General features: G+C 34.8%; 1 protein-coding gene across 6 annotated transcripts in view; it reads right to left on the reverse strand.

Annotated features, from left to right (window-relative positions):
• The window catches only part of DMXL2 (Dmx like 2), a 162,644-nt gene that overhangs the window by 82,783 nt on the left and 59,429 nt on the right, over window positions 1–20,432 (reverse strand). For 5 of the 6 annotated variants that reach the window (XM_067747048.1, XM_067747035.1, XM_067747046.1 and 2 more), the window contains 7 exons: window positions 18,967–19,145; window positions 17,050–17,233; window positions 14,202–14,376; window positions 12,305–12,541; window positions 11,482–11,753; window positions 10,147–10,843; window positions 9,688–9,809 (listed from right to left, as the gene is read on the reverse strand). In XM_067747048.1, coding sequence (XP_067603149.1) covers window positions 9,688–9,809; window positions 10,147–10,843; window positions 11,482–11,753; window positions 12,305–12,541; window positions 14,202–14,376; window positions 17,050–17,233; window positions 18,967–19,145 — 1,866 coding nt within the window. Of the gene's footprint in view, window positions 1–9,687; window positions 9,810–10,146; window positions 10,844–11,481; window positions 11,754–12,304; window positions 12,542–14,201; window positions 14,377–17,049; window positions 17,234–17,518; window positions 17,656–18,966; window positions 19,146–20,432 lie in introns of those variants that run through there. The other variant, XM_067747059.1, reaches the window with a different exon arrangement.

The following is a 20,432-nucleotide window of genomic DNA, read 5'->3' on the forward strand; positions in this document are numbered from 1 at the left end:
AAAGAAAATAAATAAGGAAACACAAGCTTTAAATGACACATTAAACACATTAATTAAACAATTAATTTGTAAATATCAAATTAATTTATATTTACAGGACATTCCATCCAAAAACAACAGAATACACTTTCTTCTCAAGTGCTCATGGAACATTCTCCACGATAGATCATATCCTGGGTCACAAATCAAGCCTCGGTAAATTTAAGAAAACTGAAATCATATCAATTATCTTTTCTGACCACAGTGTTATGAGACTAGATATCAATTACAGGAGAAAAGTCTGTAAAAAATACAAACACATGGAGACTAAACAATACACTAGTTAATAACCAAGAGACCAGTGAGGAAATCAAAAAATTCCTAGAAACAAATGACAATGAAAACTCGAAGACCCAAAACCTATGGGATGTGGCAAAAGCCGTTCTAAGAGGGCAGTTTATAGCAATACAATCCTAGCTCAAGAAACAAGAAACATCTAAGAAAACAACCTAATCTTACACCTAAAACAATTAGAGAGAGAACAAAAAAAAACCCCAAACTTAGCAGAAGGAAATAAATCATAAAGATCAGACCAGAAATAAATGAAAAAGAAATGAAGGAAATGACAGCCAAGATCAATTAAACTAAAAGCTGGTTCTTTGAGAAGATAAACAAAATTGATAAACCATTAGCCAGACTCATCAGGAAAAAAAGGGAGAAGACTCAAATCAATAGAATTACAAATGAAAAAGGAGAGGTAACAACTGACACTGCAGAAATACAAAGAATTATGAGAGATTACTACGAGCACCTATATGCCAATAAAATGGACAACCTGGAAGAAATGGACAAATTCTTAGAAAAGCACAACCTTCTGAGACTGAACCAGGAAGAAACAGAAAATATAAACAGACTGATCAGAAGCATTGAAATTGAGACTGTGATTTAAAATCTGCCAACAAACAAAAGCCCAGGACCAAATAGCTTCACAGGCAAATTCTATCAAACATTTAGAGAAGAGCTAACACCTATCCTTCTCAAACTCTTCCAAAATACAGCAGAAGGAGGAACACTCCAAAACTCATTCTACGAGGCCACCATCACCCTGATACCAAAACCAGACAAAGATGCCACAAAGAAAGAAAACTACAGGCCAATATCACTGATGAACATAGATGCAAAAATCCTCAACAAAATACTAGCAAACATTATCCAATAACACATTAAAAGGATCATACACCATGATCAAATGGGGTTTATCCCAGGAATGCAAGGATTTACCAATATACACAAATCAATCAATGTGAAAATCCATATTAACAAATTGAAGGAGAAAAACCATATCATCATCTCAATAGATGCATAAAAAGCTTTTGACAAAATTCAACACCTGTTTATGATAAAAAAACCCTCCAGAAAGTAGGCACAGAGGGAACTTACCTCAACATAATAAAGGCCATATATGACAAACACACAGCCAACATCATTCTCAATGGTGAAAAACTGAAACCATTTCCTCTAAGATCAGGTACACGACAAGGATGTCCACTCTCACCACTGTTATTCAACATAGTTTTGGAAGTTTTAGCCACAGCAATCAGAGAAAAAAAAGAAATAAAAGGAATCCAAATTGGAAAAAGAAGTAAAGTTGTCACTCTTTGCAGATGACATGATACTATATATAGAGAATCCTAAAGATGCTACCAGAGAACTACTAGAGCTAATCAACGAATCTGGTAAAGTTGCAGGATACAAAATTAATGCACAGAGATCTCTGGCATTCCTATACACTAATGATGAAAAATCTGAAAGGGAAATTAAGGAAACACTTCCATTTACCACTGCAACAAAAAGAATAAAATACCTATGAATAAACCTACGTAACGAGACAAAAGACCTGTATGCAGAAATCTATAAGACACTGATGAAAGAAATTAAAGATGATACAAATAGATGGAGAGATATACCATGTTCTTGGATTGGAAGAATCAACATTGTGAAAATGACTATACTACCCAAAGCAACCTACAGATTTAGTGCAATTTCTATCAAAATACCAATGGCATTTTTCACAGAACTACAACAAAAAATTTCACAATTTGTATGGAAACACAAAAGACCCTGAATAGCCAAAGCAATCTTGAGAAAGAAAAATGGAGCTGGAGGAATCAGGCTCCTGGACTTCAGACTATAGTACAAAGCTACAGTAATCAAGACAGTATGGTACTGGCACAAAAACAGAAACATACATCAATGGAACAGGATAGAAAGCCCAGAGATAAACCTATGCACATATGGTCACCTTATCTTTGATAAAAGAGGCAAGGATATACAATGGAGAAAAGACAGCCTGTTCAATAAGTGGTGCTGGGAAAATTGGACAGCTACATGTAAAAGAATGAAATTAGAACACTCCCTAACACCATACACAAAAGTAAACTCAAAGTGGATTAAAGACCTAAATGTAAGACCAGACACTATAAAACTCTTAGAGGAAAACATAGACAGAACACTCTGACATAAATCACAGCAAGATCCTTTTTGACCCACCTCCTATGGAAATGGAAAAAAAACAAGAATAAACAAATGGGACCTAATGAAACTTCAAAGCTTTTGCACAGCAAAGGAAAACATAAACAAGACGAAAAGACAACACTCAGAATGGGAGAAAATATTTGCAAACGAAGCAACTGACAAAGGATTAATCTCCAAAATTTACAAGCAGCTCATGCAGCGCAATATCCAAACAACCCACTCCAAAAATGGGCAGAAGACCTAAACAGACATTTCTCCAAAGAAGATATACAGATTGCCAACAAACACATGAAAGGATGCTCAACATCACTAATCATTAGAGAAATGCAAATCAAAACTAAAATAAGGCATCCCCTCACACCAGTCAGAATGGCCATCATTAAAAAATCTACTAACAATAAATGCTGCAGGGAGTGTAGAGAAAAGGGAACTCTCTTGCATTGTTGGTGGGAATGTAAAGTGGTACAGCCACTATGGAGAACAGTATGGAGGTTCCTTTAAAAACTAAAAATAGAACTACCATATGACCCAGCAATCCCACTACTGGGCATATACCCTGAGAAAACCAGACTTCAAAAAGAGTCATGTACCACAATGTTCATTGCAGCTCTATTTACAATAGCCAGGACATGGAAGTAACCTAAGTGTCCATCGACAGATGAATGGATAAAGAAGATGTGGCACATATATACAATGGAATATTACTCAGCCATAAAAAGAAATGAAATTGAGTTATTTGTAGTGAGTGGATGGACCTAGAGTCTCTCATAGAGAGTGAAGTCAGTCAGAAAGAGAAAAACAAATACCATATGCTAATACAAAGATATGGAATCAAAAAAAAAAAAAAGTGGTTCTAATGAACCTAGGGACAGGACAGGAATAAAGACACAGACGTAGAGAATAGATTTGAGGACATGGCCAGGTGGAATGGTAAGCTGGGACAAAGCGATAGAGTGGCATGTACATATATACACTACCAAATGTAAAATAGATAGGTAGTGGGAAGAAGCCGCATAGCACAGGGAGATCAGCTCGGGGCTCTGTGTCCACCTAGAGGGGTGGGATAGGGAGGGTGGGAGGGAGGGAGACACAAGAGGGAGGAGATATGGGGATATATGTGTATGTATAGCTGATTCACTTTGTTATAAAGCAGAAACTAACACACCATTGTAAAGCAATTATACTCCAGTAAAGATGTTAAAAAAATAATAATGTAAGATATTCACTACATGTTGAAATTCTGTTTTGGATATATTGGATTAATGAAAACATGCTATAAAAGTAATATCACCAGTTTCTTTTCACTTTTAAATGGTTGCTAGAAAATTTTTAAGTTACATGTATGGCTCACTTTATATTTCTATTGTACATTGCTGTTCTAGAAGCATCAAGAGAAAGAGCGAGAGAGGGAGGGGTTACTAATAAGAGTATTATAGGTATAAGACCTCTTATCAAAACACTGGAGGACAGAAATAACAGTCTCTAAATTTCTGAGGGCAAAAAAAAGATCTTAAATCTAGAATTTAATATCCAGCCAAACTTATCAATTAAATATGAAGGGAAAGGGACTTCCCTCGTGGTCCAGCAGTTAAGACTCTGTGCTCCCAATGCAAGGAGCCCAGGTTCAATCCCTACTCAGGGAACTAGATCCCACATGCTGCAACTAAAAGCCTGTATGCCGCAAATAAGACCCGGGGCAGCCAAATAAATATTTTAAAAAATAAATATGAAGGTAAAATAAACACTTTTCCAGCCATGTTGGATTCAGACTGATTTCAGAATCCTTATCTACCAGGCAACCTTTCTTTTTAAAAAATTTACAGTATTTGAGGATGTAATCTATCGACAGTACAGGAGAGAAAAGCAGCTCATGGTCCAGGAAACAGTGGTGGAATTCCAGGTGTGAAACGAAGAGGATGACACATCTGCAGCAACCCGAAAAACACAGCTCAAATTAAAACACCAGCTCAAAAGACCCTAAAAGGAATTCCTCCAAGAAGAGAAAGAGGAAGATTTAACAGGCAGGACAATTAAGAAGCTGGGAGCTCTTAGCCCAGTGGGGAAGAAGACTTAGGTTTTTTTTTTTCCTCTCAACAAGAAAAAAGAAGCCCAAGAAATTAGAAATGCCAAGAAAACAACTGAAAAATTAGAGAAAAAAAGTTTTGATTCAAATACAAGACGAGCAAAACTGTGGCCTGATCACTTGATGGAATATAATAGAGGTCATTTGACTTTAACCCTTTGGACATTCTCCGTTGAGAGAATCTGTGACAAATCAGTGACAAATAGTTGAAATGATCACATTTACATAATTGTAATTAGATGGTTACTAGTTTCAATTTTTAAAATCAAACCATAAGACCTAATTTTAGTTATAGAATAGAACATGCATGTCATAAAAGACATTGTAAAGGTAATGCTCCAGCTGGCAGAAGTCAAGTTGAGAGCAGGAGGAGGGAAGGGTGAGTGCAGGGGTGCAACTTTCTTCATTTTACTTTGGGATGATACAAGAGATACTGTGTAAAGAAGACGGAATGAAATACAGGATTATGTATACATCACTTAAAAGTATAAAGGCAGCCAACAGAAAAACCACACACACTAATACAACTAGCAAAACTCAGTGGAGAGAGAGAGGCAAGTGGAATGTGAGCTGAATTCCCTGTCTATCAAAGAAGATGGAAATGACTTGATTTCTACTGCTGGTAAATTAAGAAACTGAAATCTAAGCATATCATTTAGAATTATGGTGGTAACTTATCAAAAGAATTAAAAACAAAAGGTTTAAAGGGGTTTCCAATAAAGTGTGGGACCTGGATAGGGGAGGTGATACAGAGTTTTTATTTAATAACAGTACAGTATATGCTGTTTGAATTTTGAAACTGTGCACACATTTAAAAATGTTTTTGAAAATACATTTATAAAAACTTGATGTTAATAGGTATAAAGAAAGCCTCAATTAAAGAGTAATTCTTCCCTAAAAAAAAAAAAGAAAATAAGAACAGTTTCAAATCAAGAATCTAAGCTCCACCTGCTATATAAAATAAAGAAAGAAAGAAAAGAACAAAAGAAAAGGAAAAAATAAAAGAATCTAAGCTCCTAGGACTTCTCTGGCAGTCCAGTGGTTAAGACTTCATGCTTCCACCACAGGGGGCACGGGTTCGATCCCTGGTTCAGGAACTAAGATACAACATGCTGCACAACTTGGCCAAAAAAAAAAAAAAAAAACCAGAACCTAAGCTCCTATCTCAAGAAACCTAGTAAACGAAAACCAAAATAAATCAAGCGTAAGGAAGAAAATAATAAAGATAGGGCAGATACTAATGAAAATTAAAACAAAACCAAAGCATTCAGTGAAACAAATAGCTGGTTCTTTAAAAACATCAATAAATTAACAAACTTCCAGCTGAAAAGAAAAAAACAGGGAAGATGCTAATAACCATATTGTTAGCATGTGCCCCTGATGTAACACAAGAAGCGTACTTCACACACCTGAGGTATTTTTCCCCAAAACTCATAACTCCAGTCTAACCATGAGAAAAATAGCAGACAAACTCAAGTCAAAGGAAAATACAATAAAATATCTCACCGGTACTACCCAAAACTGTCAAGGTCATGAGAAAAAGCTGATGAAGATGAAGAAAACTTAGAAACTGTCCAAGATCAGAGAAGACTTAGGAGACATGACAACTAAATGTAATATGGTTTTGTGGATGAAGTCCTGGAACATTAGTGGAAAAGGACATTTGTGGGAAAAAATCAGTTAAGTCTTAATAAAGTCTGGGGTTTAATTAATCATATCACACCAATAACTGTTTCTTAGTTGTGACAAATGTATTCTGGTAATATAAGATGTTAACGATAGGGGTATATGGAAACTGCAGTATATCTCCAACTTTTCTGTAAACCTAAAACTATTCTAAAATTAAAGATTTGTTTGAAAAATTAAGTCACTGAATTAATTATTGTTTTCAGAGTACAAAGAGAAAGAGAAAGATAGGCTCATTAACAGAGGCTGATGGTTTAATGTTAATAAAGATCAGGAGAATAAAGAACTCCTAATTCCTACTTTGTCTCTGGTCTTCTATTTCAAGAATTTAGCTTGCAAAAGTAAAAAGGACCAAAAATTTTCTACAATGAATAAGTATTACTTTTTAAGTTTAAAAAAAATAATGAAAAAGGAGGGTTTAAGAAAAAAGTACATTGGTAAGTACATTGGAGCAGAAGACCAAGATAAATTTTAGAATTCCAAGAATGTATCCAACTGCTCTAAATGAATGTATACTTTCCTGGAAAAGATACTGCCCAGGTTATTGAGAAATTTTGCCAATGAGAACAATGAGCTACAGAGGATGTTCTCTCTGAGAAATCATGGGGATTGCCACAGCCAAAAGACTAAAAACAGGCAAAGATTCCAGTTTTCAAAAAGGAAAATAACATACTTCTGTAAGTCAGAATAAAGAGGCTGATGTCTATCTAGTACAACGTTTTAGTCATCAAGAGACATTAGGATACACACATTCGACCTACTATACATTAAAACAATCATCTCCTACAAATCTGACTTCCTTTTTTGACTGCAAAAGATTTGGCAGACAGGGTGTATTTTACTTCAGTGAAGTACACCACAAGCTGCCTCATGCAAATCCTTGGGATAAGCTGGAGAAATATTCTAGACAATAAAAATGGAGAAACAGGGCTTCCCTGGTGGCGCAGTGGTTGAGAGTCCACCTGCCGATGCAGGGGACACGGGTTCGTGCCCCGGTCCGGGAAGATCCCACATGCCACGGAGTGGCTGGGCCTGTGAGCTATGGCCGCTGAGCCTGCGTGTCCGGAGCCTGTGCTCTGCAACGGGAGAGGCCACAACAGTGAGAGGCCCGCGTACCGCAAAAAAAAAAAAAAAAAAAAAAAAAAATGGAGAAAGATTTCAAATGTATACTGCTAGGTTCTTTCTTCAGTCCAGTACTGTTTAACATTTCTGTAATTGACTTAGATGAAGATGTAGAACAACACTCATCAAATAGGCCAGTGATATAAGTCATAAAGCAGTAACACATAAAGCAGTAACAGAATCTGGATTCAAAAGGATACTGAAAGGATGTACTGTGGAGCTGAGCCTAGCAAGGTGAAATGTAATAGGGAAATAAGACTATATTTGGGTCCCAAATTCAAATGCACAAATACAGAATGGCTTACTAGCAAAAAAAAAAAAAGACTCCGTGATATTTAATTGAAAGTCAGCTCAATATGAATCACATACAAAGAATGTGGCGTGCCTGCCCAAACATAATAGTATCTACTGAGAGACGGCACAGTACTGCTATATTCTAGTGATCCTACGATGCCCCGTGTATAAACAAACGGAAAACTGCTCAGAAGAGTAACCAGGGTCAAATATATAAGTTAGATAAATTTATAGGCAGAGGAGCAGCAGGTTTGGCCTGAGGAAAAAAATTGAGGGGTTCCAACATAGGTGTCTGAGGTGCTCTCACATGTAAGAAATCTTAGACTTATTCTAAATGGAACTAAAGCTAACAAGTAGAATTTAAGGATTACAAGTTTAATTTCAATATAATAGTGATGGTAATTCAAAGACAGAATGAGCTGCGTTTAGAGTTGAGCTTCCCTCCTTGGGGGCCAGATGACAAATTGGCAGGAATGTGGTAGAGACAAAGTATCAGATGGCTGGTTAGACTAGGGGACCTTTAAATCTTCCAACTCTATAATTTTAAAGATGCTACTTTTCTAGACTTTCTCTATGCCGAACTTGTGGCTTCAGTCCAATTACCACTGTTTCTGGAACAAGCCTTATTTATACACGTACTTTCCTGTATCCACTCAGGCTATTCTATCACTCAGCAAAGACCAAGGATTTGTCTTTCTGCATCTATCAAAAATGAACTCAAATACTGTCCTTAATAAAAACCTCTATGCCTACCCTACTCTGATCTCTCTTGCCCCTGAATTATGAAATAGTGTTTGGCAGTTAATTACATACCAACTTCAGACACCTCTGCTTCTGTCTTAAACCGTTATTTAACCTTTTATAATAATTTCTCTCCTCTGCTAAATTTAAATCCCCTTAAAGGCAGACACTGTATTCCCTACACGTCTAGGGGTACACGGCAGACATTCAAAACCAGTCTTTGAGGGACTTCCCTGGTGGCGCAGTGGTTAAGAATCCGCCTGCCAATGCAGGGGACACGGGTTTGAGCCCTAGTCCGGGAAGATCCCACATGCCGCGGAGCAACTAAGCCCATGCGCTACAACTACTGAGCCTGTGCTCTAGAGCCCACGAGCCACAACTACTGAAGCCTGTGCGCCTAGAGCCCATGCTCCGCGACAAGAGAAGCCACCGCAATGAGAAGCCTGTGCACCGCAACGAAGGGTAGATCCCGCTCGCTGAAACTAGAGAAAGTCCATGCGCAGCAATGAAGACCCAATGCAGCCATAAGTAAATAAATAAATTAATTAAAATTAAACAAAACAAAAACAGTCTTTGATTTTCAATATTGGAAACATTTTTATTAGAACAGTTATTTTATTAAAAGGCACGTTTTTATAGGTAAATGGAAAATTCACTATTCAAATCTGAGTACTGACTAATATGCATGACTTGCAGTTCAAATAGAGAACTACCAGAATGAGACATTGTCACCCACTGATAACATATTCTAACCAGAGGACTTTTAAAATAGTGAATCAAGCTCAGAAAAGTTCAAATTTTCCAACCTAAACATAGAGGTTGGTAAAGCTGCCTTTCTTGAGCAAAAAAAGATTAACAGAACCAAACTAAAGGTGAAAAATGTCAAGAAAAAAATCACATTTTAGAAAAAAAATCGTATTTATTTCTTTAAATGTAAAACGTATTGATGTGTGATGTGATATACAGACTGTAATTTTTTTTTTCTTTTTGGCCACACTGTGTGGCTTGTGGGATCTTAGTTCCTCAACAAGGGACTGAACCTGGGCCACAGCAGTGAAAGCGCCAACAGACTGTAATTTTGATTCATGTAAATTGGAACACAAGTTAAGAGAAAACAAACTAGTCACACAGAGCCCAGAACAGATGCTCACTCCCTGAACACCAACTAACAAATAAACGTCCTAGACAAATTAAAAGAGAATTCCTTATTAGCTTAGATATATTAATAAAGATTAAGAAATACTTACTGAAGATTCTGGATCTGACAGTTCATCCAATAATTTTCTTGCATCTACCACAGCTTGGTAAAGTCTCAGATTTTTGCCATCAGAAGCAACAAAGCAAGCACTCGCAGAATTGCAATATGTGCCTGAGAAAGTAAACACTTTGCATTATAATATATAGTTTATTTTTATTACTGGCTGAAGTATGAGAAAAAATATTCACACTTCTCTTTTTAGACATAACCATGGTCCAGAAACACAGATACAATTAATAGATATAAAATTATTAACCAAAAAAATTCAACAGATAGGTTATGAGAGGGAAAAGATGAAAAACAAAAGTCTAGAAACTCTAAACTTAAGTCTGATGCCTACATTCTGAATACTTATTAAAAATCTTCCTAATGACAAATACAAATCATTTTGTATATAAATAACTGTTTTAAAGCTTTTATTAATTTCACTATTAAAATGAACACTTACCAAGACAGTAACTAGGAATAAGAGTTGGAAGCCAAGCAACATTAGAGAAGGCTGAAGTATGTAAAGAGTTAATTCGTGCCAACTCCGATACTCCTCCAGTGTATGACAAAGGTCCTATTGGGTCCACGCGCCACAGAATAAGTTCACTGTAGATGGCATTCGGGTCGTGAAATGTACGTGTTGCTGCATTTCTGAGAGGTTGTTTCGAGGAACCTTTTATGTGTCTTACAGGATCCATTAATCTACCTAATTTATTGTCTGAGTCCCACTGAAAATCTGATTCAGGAGTCAGCAGAGCATTATGATGAGATGATGTCAATAATAATGGTAAAACTGAATGACATGCCAGGTCATTGAGGTGAAATCTATGACCACAATATCTAAATTTGTGAGATACAGTTAGAACAGTGGTAAAGGCAGACTTATCAGCAAAAGTGACTGCCCATTGATTTAAAGAGCCATCTATGTGTTTAGAGACCATCATTACTGTGGGAGCTAAAATGTTCATATTTGTACTGTGTGGTCCAGAATGCAGCTGTGATCCATGAGGACTGCATTCAGCCATCATGTCTTCGTGTAACAGAGTGTGGTGAGAATCTTTTGCAGCATTTATACAGGCATACATCATGATATTTTTACTAAGAGAGCTTGCATCACCAGATGGAAATGCAACAGGAATCCGAGAAGAAAAAGAAACCTGAAAAACACAATTACATGATTCAGTGCAAGCAGTCTGCCTCCTCTCAAAGTCTTCCAAAAATACTTCCATTTTCAAACTGTCAAACCTCAGCTTCCTAGCAAAATATATCATTTTCGACCTTATTATGGTCTAATCCTTTTCCTCTATTTATATAGTATCATATATTCATCGCGTATGAGAAAACTGAAGAAATAATTTCAAGTATTTGAAACCTGAAACTTGCCTGTACATCTAGATGACTACAACCATAAATCTAAACAAATACTGTTCAGAAAGATAACCGATAAAGATAGTAGATTTAATTAATAAAACTGAAGAAGTGGAGGTGATACATCCTGAGTCACATTTTTAGGGTAGTTTCTTAAGTTTATTCAAAATATTGTGAATTCCCAGAAAAAATGAATACACATACATTCAAGTACTCACTATCACATTTCAAAGCCAAATTCATTTTACTTAAATTAATCAAGTTTATAAAATCTGTGGTCATTGACCACCTTTGGTAGCAAGTTATTCTCTTCTCAGTTGCTTATCAAAAATAAAATCATCGAGTATTCTGAAAACCTGCTAAATCTGAATAGCAACTGTTTTACTTTTTTAAGAAGTGTAAAAATTGCTTCATCAGTAAAATATACCTGGACTTGTCTAAATATTCCAGGATTATATTCATCCAAATACTTTACATGCCACACTAGGAAGGTACCATCTACCGGGTGTATAGTAAAAAGCATGTCAGGATTCTTATTCCATTCAGTTAGCAGCATTTCGATCTTCCGATCAAGCAGGACTGTAGGCAGTGGCATTGGTACACTAGGTCGTGAACAGGTTCTAGGACTTCCCTCTCTTTCTCCATCTTCATGTTCTGATGATCCTGTACCTGCTTCAGATTCTCTATCCAGGGATAATTCTAAATCAGAAAATAAATTTATCAGTACATACTAACAGAAATACTATAAAAAATTCATTTACATACTAGACTATCAAATTCATTTACATACTAGACTATACTACAGAAAATCATTTACATACTAGACTATCAATAAATAGCATACTAACTTTAGAAATCATGAATCCCTTTTACAACTTATGGCCAGGAAAAAAAACCAAGGAAGGAAACTCTTTTCTGATCTGAACTGAAAATTACTACATTTCTTAGTTTTAGATAAATCAAAATTTCATTCACACTATCACATTATCTTTATTATTACCATTATTAGCAAAACCTGTTACCCCCACCAAAAGCATGGCTTCCAAAGTAATACATTACTCAAAGCAATATGTTATAACAAAGCAAAGTTAGATGGTAGATGGTCCATAGTAGATGGTCAGTAAAGACCTGTGGAATGAATGGAAAAGTGAAAAGGAAGGAGGGGAGGAAGGAAAGATTACAAACCAAAGGTGGTTTCACAAAAAGCTGTCAGCCTGTAAAAAAGAAAAATCTGAACACAGGATACTAACCATGGTCTAGTTTCATATGTAAACCCCTCTCTCTTTCCTCCTGTGAACATTCATCTTCTCTATCTCCTTTGTCGTTTTCATGATCCACCTGCTTTTCAGAAAGTTTTCGTAATTGCTGCATAAATATTTCAGTAGATGATGTAAAATGAAATTCTTTGTTGTTTAACCAATGAACTACAAAGCCCCCATTTCCATCATCAATGTTAAATACAGTGCCAACCAAGACATTTGGAATATCTGTGGAATCAAAAAAGATAAAATTTCAATGTGAATTTCTAATGTCTTTTAAAATATTACATGTGCCTATAAAGACTAATTCCATTACACAGAAAATGTGATAAACAAAAAGTAAACATAACTCTAGCACGGTTTGAAATTTTTAATTGAATTTAATGGTAAATGAACTAATGGCATAGACATACGGAATTAAATTACTAATTTAAAAACGAAACACACCAAATGCACAAACTTTTATTGAATCCTGGTTTGGGGATGAGGGAACAGAAAGACAAAACAGAAAAGCAAATCTAAAAGACATTTTTGAGATGACTGAAATTTAAATATGAACTGAATATCAGAGATTATGGAATTATTTCTAATTTTCTTAGGTATGATAATGATATTGTGATTATGTAAGAAAATTTCCTTATTCTTAGGAGATACTTGCTGAAGTATGTAAGGGTGATATGCCATGATATGTGTAACTTACTTTGAAAACATTAAGAAAAAATTTCTCTCACACACACACACACATATAAACATACATATGTGTGTATATACAGAGAGAATAAAGCAACTGGCAAAATGTTAGCAATTGTTGAATCAAAGTGGGTGAAATGAGTGTTCACTGTACTATTCTTCCAACTTTTCTGACTGTTTTAAACTTTCCTCAAAAGTCGGGGAAAAATAATGCCAAGAAAGAACACAGGAAGGCAAGCAAATTTCTAAGTATAGCAGATTTTCTCCATGTGGCGTAACTGAAATTCATGCTATAGATCAGTTCACGTAAAACAGTATAATTCAAAAAAAAAAAATCTCCTTAATCCCAAATCAAATTATAAATAATCCATTCAATAGAAAGAAAAAGAGACTGGGGGGGAAGCATCCAGATAACACTCTTTTGGAACTGTATTTGCTAAATACTTATCTTTATATAAATAAACATTTAAAAATAAAATCCTCTGCACCCTGAAGCAATAGACTTCCATTTCAATAAAATGTAACTATAACTTTATACAACTATAGTTCTTCCAGCAATGTAATATGAAACTAATAGGCCTTGTCATATGTTTTTCATGCAGAAAGAAAACAATGACCTTAAATAGAAGCTTTAAATATGCTCTTGCCAACAATGAACCTGCCTCAAAATACTTCTCAATGACATAGGAGGAAAAGAGCAAAAAGAAAACATCAAGGTTAGAAGAAACACTACCTTTCCCGAAGTGTAGGACAAGAAAGTCTATGAGGGTACAAAACAAGATATGCTGAAATATAAGGAAAACTATGCAAAAATATACTTTGATAAAGTTATAAAGAAGAGTTGAGAAGAAAGAATAATAGTGAAAATACAAAAGGGTGGGAAATCACACTAATTAACCAGGCTGCCACCACTTGTGTTCATCTCCAGGTTCAACTAAAGCTCTAATTACTTAGAAACTTTGCCATATTGTAGACAAACAATGGTGCTCAAAAATACTTATTTGAAGTTATTCCCTGAGGATCACACAGTCTCAATTTAAGAAATGGCACCTTATATTTCTGTTCCAATTAAGAAGTATTTTAAAAGGAAACATGGAGTATTAGCATAAAATTAGAAACAGGTTATAAAAGTAGTCCCACTTTTCTATTTATTTATCTTATTTCAGCAGATAAGAAATAAAACTTTACTATCCTTTACCTGTGGCGGGATTGATGCTCGCTGCAATGTGAAAATGACATAGTACATTTGCGTGATGGGAAATGTGTCTTTGAACCTCATGCGTTGCCATCTGGTCATGCATTAATTCAGTGTGCGTTACAAGAATGGAAGACTTCCTTTGTCCTTTCCTTAAATTTTTCAAATGGTGTATTGTCTAAAATAGAAAAATAATTACTAAATCCAAGTCTAGGAAGTAAAATAAGTGCTGATCAAAGTACTTTTGATTATTAAGGGTTTTACAATTTTCCTCTCTGTAAAACCTGACCATCTTAAGGGAAACTTTAACTACAATAGAACAACTTAATATATTCTCCACTGGTCTTGCAAATTTTATAGTTCAAGGCAGTAGTTGCTCAAAAACACTTATTATCTGCAGAAACCCCTATAAAGATTAGGAGTCCAAAGTCTAGTTTTTTCAGGATATTCCAGTACTGAGACGAAATTTACTAGTCATAAGGGTGTAAAAAAAAAAAAATTCCAAATCTTCCTACCAGGAAGAATATTCCTCCCCAAAATTCTCACTTAGAACTAAATAGCCAGCTAAATAATCTAATATATAACCTCTATTATAAAGACAAAAAGAGGGTACAAAAATACAGAATAACAAGGGGAACCTTAACTTAGATAAGAGTAGCCAGGAAAGACCCCATGAAAGTATTGACCTGTGGAATTTGTTCAAACTGAGATATGTGCCTATGATAAAAATTCTGTACTGGCATACTCCATCATCTGAACTATTCTGACACGGGACCATGTCAATTCTCAGCACAATCTTTTCTCCACACCATAACCCCACCACACAGCAATTCCTTATTCTGTCACTTAACAATACCGTGCTTAATAATAATATACCGTTCTTTTCCTTTGTTCCTTGCAATCAATGAAATAAAATGTGGCATCCTCTCAGTTCTTTCTGCAGTAAAATAAAACATCTGGTCCTTCCTTTCAATTCCACAGCCCTTGTCCCTTTTCATGTGAAAAACAGTGTCAGTTCTATGGCGTGTCCTCTGTCTCTGGTCTCCCCAGTTATTTCTTTGATTATACCTATCAAATTAGTTTCACTCAATCTTTGACATTTATCATTATTTTAAATTAGATTGCCAAGGCTGTGCTATATTGGTCAGTTATCTTCTCCTAGGAACAAAATGTATAATTTAAGTATATATAGAATTATATAGACCTTGCAGTTAGGGGTTTTATAGGAAAGGACATTAGAAAGCAAAATAGCTCATAAGTCAGATAATCAGGTTTTTTCTATTAAAAACAATTTTAACATTACTAATTGACAACATTTTATTAAAAGGCAGCAAAAATGTGTCAAATCACTGATTACATTTTATTTTTTCTTTTATTTTATGTAGCAGTTAATAATTCGATTTAACAAACACTTGAAAAGAAATATATTAGATAACATGGAGGATATAAAGATATCTAAAAGCCCTTAGTCTCCAAAAGCTCATATGTAATTTAAAGATAAAATGTTATACAAATATATATAAATTATTGTAAACATCTAGTAAATAAAGTACTTTTTCCCACTAATTTTCAATCAATAGCAAAACATAACTCTAACTGTTCTGACTTGTGCTTTAATTTCATTTATGCTTTAAATGTTGGAAAAAACTGTATAAATAGTGCCCAATCACAGAGAGCATCAGAGCAGGACTACTTTACATAAAACTTTAAAGGACCACATCCTTAGCCTATTAAACCCCCAAAATATTTTTGCTCGCCAAAACTGCAAAACCATTTTGGCTATGCAACCATTAAAGTGTTAATGTAAACGTGCAATGTAAAAGTATAATTAGTTATGTACAGAGATGTTTATAACACATTAAGTATAAAAAGCAAGTTATAAAACATTATTGCATAATATGATCTCAATCTTGTAAATAAAAAAAAATGTACAAACACATATTGGAATAGTTGGATTATAAACTCTACATTTTTTTCTTTTTCCTAATCTAATTTTAGAATAAGCATATACTCTTTGTGTAATAAAGTCACATGAAAAATTAAGAAAATTAGCAATCTAGGTTTACTATAATAAATTTCTGGTAATTTTTAATAATGTGTTTATCTCATTTTATTCGCTAATCATAATGGGCACAACAGTTCATACTATATTATAAATAATCTAATTTCTTAGAAAGCATTTTTGTTTTATATATAGTATTTAAAAACTAGAAAAATTATTTCACTTTCAAAATATTAAACCGTGAAAACTGTGCAATTATATAAGTTCACTTAATATCTTAACAACACCTTTATTCTTATTCATAATAGTCATATTTAATTAGAAAAATAAATGTAAAATTTAATCCTCGTGAAACAAAAGCAAAATATTTTTATTTTTAATCTGTTTATTTTTTTAAAGATTGCTGTGGTTTATTTTATTTATTTATTTTGCTGCGCCGCGCAGCTTGCGGGATCTTACTTCCCTGAACAGGGATCGAACCCAGGCCCCAGCAGTGAAAGCACCAAGTCCTAACCACTGGACTGCCAGGGAATTCCCCACAAAACATTTTTAATTACAACCAATTTCAAAGACTTTTACATGTTTTATTAATCAAAGTTGCCTACTCCTATAGATTTTCACACTCAACATGCAAACTGGAAGAATTAAATTTATACTATTTATCTAGACTACATATCTGAGATCATTACTGTCTATATCTGTCTTCTAAGTGACATAAAATAAGTGAGAATTCTTTGCCATTAATTTCGTCATTATGTATACCATGCACCATCTGCAACTTAGCTTATGAATTCCCACCATACTCACATTATCTTCAAGATTCATTTACCATTTTAAATAATACAGTACCTCAAGAGCATGTTGTACTCCGTCTTTGTGACTTCCAGCATGAGTAAGGCTGCTGGCAGTGCTGGAAGTGGTAGTCTCGCAAATCTGCTCACCCAAAAGACAGTCTTCTGGTAATACGGTTTCTGCCCACAGCCGGCAGACACCATCATGGCATGAAGTTAATAACACATTACAGACAGAACCTCTAATGATAAAGAGAAATGAACAAAAGTTACTGTGAGTATCAATAACATGAAAAATTAAAGGCTATTAATATTTAGTTCTTCATCCTTAAAGATGACATTAACGCAAAACAGTATGATCTATGTGTAGTTATTTTTCCAATAATGATAATGGATTTCTACTGACTATTTCACACTCTTACCAAACCCCATTTATTACCTGCTCAGACCTGCAAGGTGGTAGGCTGGACATAGGGTGCAATCAGTTACCATAAAATAAGAACAACCTAACTGTCCCTGACACTCACCTTAATTCATTAAACTTATGTCTTGAACAGCTAAACTAAATGACAGTATAGTATGCTTCCAATTGCTTTAGAAATTACATTGTGTGGAGAAAGAGTATCAATGGAAGAGCTTGAAATCACGCACAGTACGGCTGTGAACATCATAAAAACTAGGAAATGGTCCTGACGAAGGAAACAGAAATTAATGCCAGATTATACATGTGCTGCTTGAAAACAAGGCTCTGGAGGATTAGTATCTCCTAAACAAAACAAAGTAAACATCAAAAGAAAACCTACATTTCTGTCATTACAACTTGCAGAATGACCATAATAAAAGATCATTAATTATAATTAAACTATGTGGTTTATGGCAGTAGTTCCAGCATTTTGTTTTATCCTTCTTATAATCTAAACAGTTATAAATAGGTAAACAAACTTATTAATAATAAAACTGTAAGGAGACTATAAATTCAAACTATAAATCAATTTCCATTAAGTTAAGCAAAAATGTCACAGCATCAAGCAGCTGAAGTGGTTTAACCACTCATCGTGAAAAAAAAAATTTTCCCATTAAAAAAATGCTTACATACAATCTGACTCAGTCAAAGGTAAAGTGTTCTGCAAATGTTTTCCATAGATGCAAATAACTTAAACAGATTTAGAGTAACCTTTTATCTAGATTCCAAAAATGTATATATTCCCCATTTTATCATTTACTGAGCACCTCCATAATAGGTGTGCTGTATTTCCCATCAAGTGCAAACAGTGCTCAGATATATTTAGCAGATGAAATAACCCTTCCTCAAGAATGAATACAGATTTCTAAGCAAGCATTTTTAGAACTGTATATATAATACAGGAATCATTGGTATGAGCTGTTTTGTAGTTTGCTTTATCTTCTAAACACTTTTAAGAGATGGCTGTAACAATGAAGAAAAACTTATAATAAATCCTTTGAGAAGTTTCTGTTGATAGCCCTAAGATAAGAAAAACTTGGCCACTTTATTCACTGTATGTATATGATATGCCTTCCCAGAATGCATATTACTGACAGTTTATTACTATGTTTTATTCTCCCTCAGTGTGTGCTTTCCTGTTACTTGCAAACGTCTCCTTCCTGGAATCTACTGCTGCTGCTGATACTGACAATACCAGCTAACGCTGCCCTGGCACACACAATGTGCAAAGGCCTGTATAAGCATTCACACTCACTCACACATTTCAGTCTCATACAACTCTCTGAGGTAGGTACTACTACGGCCCCCATTCTACAGAGGCATGGAGAGCTTAAGAAATTTAGTCAAAAGCTCACGAAGCTGGTAACAACAGCAGAATCTGAAGTCAGGCAGTTGATGCCCAGAACCTCTGCTATTCATTGCCACCATGTCAATTAAAAGGACCTTTGTTTTCATTATTTCTATAAACATATAAGTAATACAAAATGAAGTTCTATGACACAGTTGTCTAACCTGGGCATATATTTGCTAGTTTTACGCCATGAAAAACCTGTCACAGCTCGCGGATGTGCCAAATAGACAAAGGAAAACTGGGTAGACGCCTGTCTCCTTTCCACTTCATGATGATCCGGAGGTATAATTGAAGACTTCCAACCAGTCATAGGGTACCACACTTTCAAAAGACAATCATCCTGTGAAAATATATAGGCCAATATAAAATTAATTTGTATCTACACATTTCAAAATTTAAGTGGTTCAAAGCAGCTTTAAAAATTAAGCTATATTGGTGTCAGTTTATCTCTTGTAAAAATAAAATACAGTGTGTGTGTGAAAAAAAATTAAGCTATATATAAAAACTAAAATGTGACCTATACATAATACAAAACTAAACCTAAAATGATGTTTATTATTCTAAATAATACCATTCTTGAGAAATAAATGGTCAGTGTGCTCATTATTAATCTTCTCTACACAAAGGTACTTTTCAAACAGAGATTGAAGCCAAATTCCCCCACTTCAATACACAAGGGTCACTGTAAAGAAAAGACTCTGGAACCAGATGCTAGCCTGGAAAGAAAGAAGCCATGTTATCTGTCACTGTTATCATCTTCTCCTTTTTGAAGAGATCTGAAAGGATGAGACAAACCTTTTTAAATATGAATTGCTTCTTACTCTAAATCAGGACTCAGCAAACTCTTCCTGTAAAAGGCCAAGTAAGTTAGGCTTTGTGGACCACACAGCCTGTGACACAGATTCTCCTTGGGTTGTTTTTTTTTTTTTTTCTTAGAACCCTTCAAAAATGTAAAATCCATTCTTGGTTCATGGGCCATAGTGTTCTGATTCCTACTCTAAATGATGAGAGGGCATCTAGGCAGTTTTTGGGAACCACTTCTATGCCCACTTAAGAAATTTAAAGGTATAACAATAGGCACTGACTTTATCATTTTACTTAGTTCGAAGAATTTTGTTAAAGGCCTAAATAATTTTATCTTATTTAACAGGAACTATCTCTTTTATAGTGCTTCATCCTCTATGGTGTACATGAAGGAAAATAAAAAACATTTATGTAAAAATCTCAATCTCTAAGAAACAATGAAATTATGTATAGGTCCAAATATTTTCACCTGGACTAGACAAAACACTTCTGTTTTTTTCCATCTTAGTATTCATTCTCAATCTATACTACATAATGTATGTTTCCACTAAGGTCTCATTTATTTGGATATTTGAATTACACAACAAATCTCTTTAAGTACTTATTCTGAGACAACCACTTAACAGTGCACTAGTTGCTTTCCTCCAAGTACTTTCTCCACCTTAGCATCACTTTCACCTTCTCAAATTTACAGCACAACCTATGGCAGTAGTTTCAGATTATGTACCACAAAAACCCTTGAGGTACCTGAGAGCCCTTAAGGAGTCATCAAGGAAAGTCAGAGAGCCTCCACAAGCCGAGCAATCAAGCCCCTTTTCCCATT

This window comes from Pseudorca crassidens, chromosome 1 (genome assembly GCF_039906515.1).
Source record: "Pseudorca crassidens isolate mPseCra1 chromosome 1, mPseCra1.hap1, whole genome shotgun sequence".
In the NCBI taxonomy this organism is placed as follows: domain Eukaryota; kingdom Metazoa; phylum Chordata; class Mammalia; order Artiodactyla; family Delphinidae; genus Pseudorca; species Pseudorca crassidens.